The following is a 4,559-nucleotide window of genomic DNA, read 5'->3' as shown; positions in this document are numbered from 1 at the left end:
TCATAAGATTAATAATTAAACTCTTTACTTTTGACTCCTCAGGGAGTCTGGCTACGGAGGAGAGAAGGGAGGACACCTTCCAGTAGTCCCTCAGACTCACTCTCACTTCGTTTTGTCCTGGAGATCGAGAGCTAGTTCCAATAGCTCCTGAGGATTTTGACTATCCATGGGATGCTCACACCAGCACACTCCCATTGCTATGTGTCATTAATGTGTTCCAGGTTATGTTTGAGATTAAACAATTATTCAAGAATATCACTGAGAGATCTGACCCAAGGTGAGAAGGCTCTGCATGGCAGGGGGTGTGGGACGGTCTGTGGAGCTGCCTGAAGCAGTGGGCACCCCCAGGACTTTGCAACTTCATCTCCGTGCAGGATCCTGAGAAACTGGTAGAATACTGGGGGCCAAGTTACTGTTCCATGTATTGCGATAAGAAACTGAAACAACTGCCTCCCATGGGAGGTGCGCTGTGCCAGGAAGTACAGCCCTGTGGTCACTCCAACCTCCCCAATGAGCCCAGTGGCTGCTCCAACTTAGTCAGAGGTCCTGTGGTCATTCCAGCTCTGACAATGAGTTCTGAAGTTGCCCCAGTCCCTGCAACAGCCCAACAGTAGCTGCAGATCCTACTGTGAACCCTGTGGCTGTTAAAACCCCTGCAAAAGGTTCTGGAATTTCAAAAAGATATGCATATGAATTAGTATCTATGCATATATTTTTGCAACTGCATATGTTATATATATGTGAAAATATACCGTATGTAAGCATGTGTTCATATATATAGATATAGATTTAAGTCATAATCATACTGCTTTTCTTTTTGTCTATCTTAGTAAATAGATTTAACCCAACAAATTCGAAACCACAGCACTGCCCTGAGTCCCATACACATCTCCTTGGGACTCTTGAAACTTACCCTGTCACTCAGTGAAGAGCACCAGAAGATCTCGAGGACTTTTCAGGCAGTAGCTCCTGAGGTACATTCCTTACACCATCTTTGGAAGAGGCCTCCAGTTCTCTGGTCCTGCTCTGAAGGGGCCCTCTTGTTACGGCAGTGCCAGCAAGAAGACCAGCCCTGACACAGCCGTTCATATTGCTGGTTACTGACTGCAGCCCTGGAGTGCTGCTGTAGAGACAACAGGACTGTCGTGAGACACACAAGACCTTCAGGCCTGCACAAATGAGAGGACTCATTAAGAGCACTGTGGCAGTGTAAATAGAGCAGGAATGAAAAGAGAACGTTGTGCTGCTGTCTGTGGCTGTACCTCCCCCAGACCCAGACAAGGTAGGAAGTGAGAAAAGCTAAGGAAAAGTCTAATTTGAAAGCTTTTTAGGAATCATTTTACCTATTCAGGGTATCTTGTTCCATATTTACATGAGCTCTTGGACTGAGAAAATGGAAAGTAGATTGGAAGGAAGTAGTTACAAAACTTGCAACAATTTTATTGCAGATTGATGTATAACAATTACACAATCAAAAAATCACAGATGCATAAAACATAAAGAACCACCTCTGGGAACTGTGTATGGAAGATGTGCGCTTCATGGAAGCTGAAATAGTGCATGTTGCAACACCTTGCTGAGAGCGTGTATGATCTCCCTGTTCCTCATGCTGTAGATAATAGGGTTCAGTGCTGGACGCACCACGGAGTACAGAACTGCTACCGTCAGGTTCATGGATGGGGAGGACAAAGAGGGGGGCTTCAGGTAGGCAAAAACAGCAGTGATGAGAAACAGGGAGACCACAGCCAGGTGAGGGAGGCACGTGGAGAAGGCTTTGTGCCGTCCCTGCTCAGAGGGCATCATCAGCACGGCCATGAAGATCTGCACATAGGACACAACCATGAAAAAAAAGCACCCAAATCCTAAACTGATACTAAAAATGGTAAACACAACTTCCCTGAGATTTGATTCTGAGCAGGAGAGCTTGAGGATCTGGGGGATTTCACAGAAAAACTGGTTGACAACATTGCCTTGGCAGAGAGGCAGTGAAAACGTACTGGCAGTGTGCAGCAGGGAATTGAGAAGCCCAGCACCCCAGGCAGCTGCTGCCATGGTGGCACAAGCTCTGCTGTCCATCAAGGTCCCGTAGTGCAGGGGCTTGCAGATGGCAACGTAGCGGTCATAGGACATGATGGTGAGAAGGTAATACTCTGCTGACATGAAGAAGAGAAAGAAAAAGAGCTGTGCAGCACATCCTGCGTAGGAGATGGCCCTGGTGTCCCAGAGGGCGTTGGCCACGGCTTTGGGGAGAGTGGTGGAGATGCAGCCCAGGTCGAGGAGGGCCAGGTTGAGCAGGAAGAAGTACATGGGGGTGTGCAGGCGGCGGTCGCAGGCTACGGCTGTGCTGATGAGGCCGTTGCCCAGGAGGGCAGCCAGGTAGATGCCCAGCAAGAGCCAGAAGTGCAGGAGCTGCAGCTGCCGCGTGTCTGCCAACGGCAGCAGGAGGAACTCGCTGATGGAGCTGCTGTTGGGCATCTGCTGTTCCTGGGCTGGGAGTCCTGTTCAGAGAGCAGAAGTTAGTGACAAGTCCAGGTCATTCTCAGAGGTAATCCTTCTGATATACTGTAAAAGTTCTCGTTTTCCTTTGGAAAATGTTCATTTAAGTCCAGAACTTGAATTTATTTTTCATGAGATTCACCATACCTGAAGGAGTAGAAAATTAAGGAGCTCTTACTTCCTTCTTATTTCCTAAACATACCCCAGCCTCCAGGATATTTTTATCTTTTCTGAAGCTGCTCTTCAAGACTCCCGCCCCAGCCTCTGTGCACTTCCATTTGTGTTCGAGAAATCAGCCTGTTTGCAGGACAAGTGAACTATTAATGCCTGCAGAAAAGAACTAAAACTTAAGTTGATTGTATCCTATTAGGTAGGTGAGGCTGAAAACACAACCTGTGTGACTTTTCACAAAACATCCAACTGACTGGAGAAATACTGGGGAGTCTCCGAGCTGTGTTCAAAGTTGACAGCCCCTTTTAGATTTCTGCCTCCAATCATTTCTGCTTTCACTGAGAACAAGAAATGGAAAATCCCTGCCCTGGCTCTCCTTTTGCAAAGTACCTTCACAAACATCATGCTGTGCAGTGGAGCTGTGATCCCCTGCCCCATGCAGCAGCTGTGGCAGCAGAAGCCCTGCCGGGGGGCTCCTTCCCCCTTCAGGCATGTCCCTGATTTAGATAACCATCTATGAAAATCAGCTGCATGGTCTGCAGTGAGACTTACCGTGTCGTGATCGGTGAGCAATGCTCCTGCAGTGAGCTCACAGCCCACTCACACCGTTCACATCCTTCAAGCTGTCCCCCTTTCTCTCCTCTCCTTCTGTCACCTGCAGGCTGTGCTGTGCACAAGAGCTGATCCTGGGAACAACTGTCTCTCTGCAGCACTGCCCATTTGTATGAGCTCCCTGTGTCCCAGGAGCCCAGCCCAGCCCAGCAGATTAGGATGGCATTTTCATCCTTCCCACTCCTCTCCCCTGAGATATCCCTGGGTCCTCATGGCCAACAGCTCCTGAAAGAAAACAGCATCATGACTGTGTCTAACTCATTTCTTGTACAAATATTCCCTGTGAAAGACAAACCTCAATAGATGCGGCATGGACATGGCATGCAGTAGATCACTGTGTTTTACTGTTCATTCCTGCTGTTTGTTGGCCAAAAAAAAAAAAATCTTTCCTTTTACATGTGCCACTAGTTCTTTGTGGAAAGCTAGTTTTAGTTGGTGCAAAGGAGTTTTAACACTGAGTGGGTGAATGCAGAGGAGAAGACTGATGTGAAGAAAAGTGATGGAAGTCCCGTGGGGCCAATGTGAGTAGAAATGAAGTGGGGAGGTTGAGGAGGACCTTTGTCCACACAGTAACACAACAGAACTCATTGGGAACATTCCAGATTGGTACCAGTTGCACAGCGCTGCTTTAATGTCTTGTTTGAACACAACTATAAATAAACAGACAATAAACGCCTGCCGGCTTCGGCCACTTTAAGCTCTCTCCAGATACATCTCCATTTTGCTGAACAAGTTCTGAGAACCTGAAGAGGATGACAGGAAGGCTCAGGAGGCTCTTTAGGTGTTAAGGAGCCCCAGGCGGCATTTGTTGCTGAGTCCGTCAACCTCCAGTGCAGAGAGAAGTTTGCACAAAGTGCTCAACAAGACAAAGTCAGAAGTAACAGTGAAGTTTCTTGGAGTATTAATGGGCCCACTGAGGAACACTAGTAAGCCAGCTTCCCAAGGGACTTGTTAGAGCAGATAATTGGAAGCCATGACTGCAGGCAAGCAAAGGCACTGGCATGGTGGCTCTGATGCTGAGAAACTCCTGCTTTGTCTTATGAAGCAGAAAGGCCAAACCATGATCTCAAGATTTGGCAGGGAGATCCTGTCCCTCATGTTGGCTCAGGGCCATTCCTGGGGCAGTGGATGGATAATTGTATGATGTCAGATGAAAGACAGAAGGACCGATGATACCTGGCTCAGCATGGGGTGCAAGGACACTGTGGGGTTCATGTCCCATGTGTGCCCTGTGTCTCATCGCAGGATGTGGGATATAAGAAAGGCCCAATATGATCATG

The 4,559-nt window shown here is 47.9% G+C and overlaps 1 protein-coding gene across 1 annotated transcript; it reads right to left on the bottom strand.

Moving 5' to 3' along the window:
• Nucleotides 1-1,539: 1,539 nt before the first annotated feature.
• On the bottom strand, nucleotides 1,540-2,475 carry LOC140265145 (olfactory receptor 14J1-like). Its single transcript, XM_072361029.1, has one exon. It carries the CDS (start codon nucleotides 2,473-2,475, stop codon nucleotides 1,540-1,542), a length of 936 nt encoding a protein of 311 aa, XP_072217130.1.
• Between the last annotated feature and the right edge of the window lie 2,084 nt (nucleotides 2,476-4,559).

This window comes from Excalfactoria chinensis, unplaced genomic scaffold, assembly GCF_039878825.1.
Source record: "Excalfactoria chinensis isolate bCotChi1 unplaced genomic scaffold, bCotChi1.hap2 Scaffold_68, whole genome shotgun sequence".
Classification (NCBI taxonomy): Eukaryota; Metazoa; Chordata; class Aves; order Galliformes; family Phasianidae; genus Excalfactoria; species Excalfactoria chinensis.
This window is presented reverse-complemented; position numbering and strand designations above follow the sequence as displayed.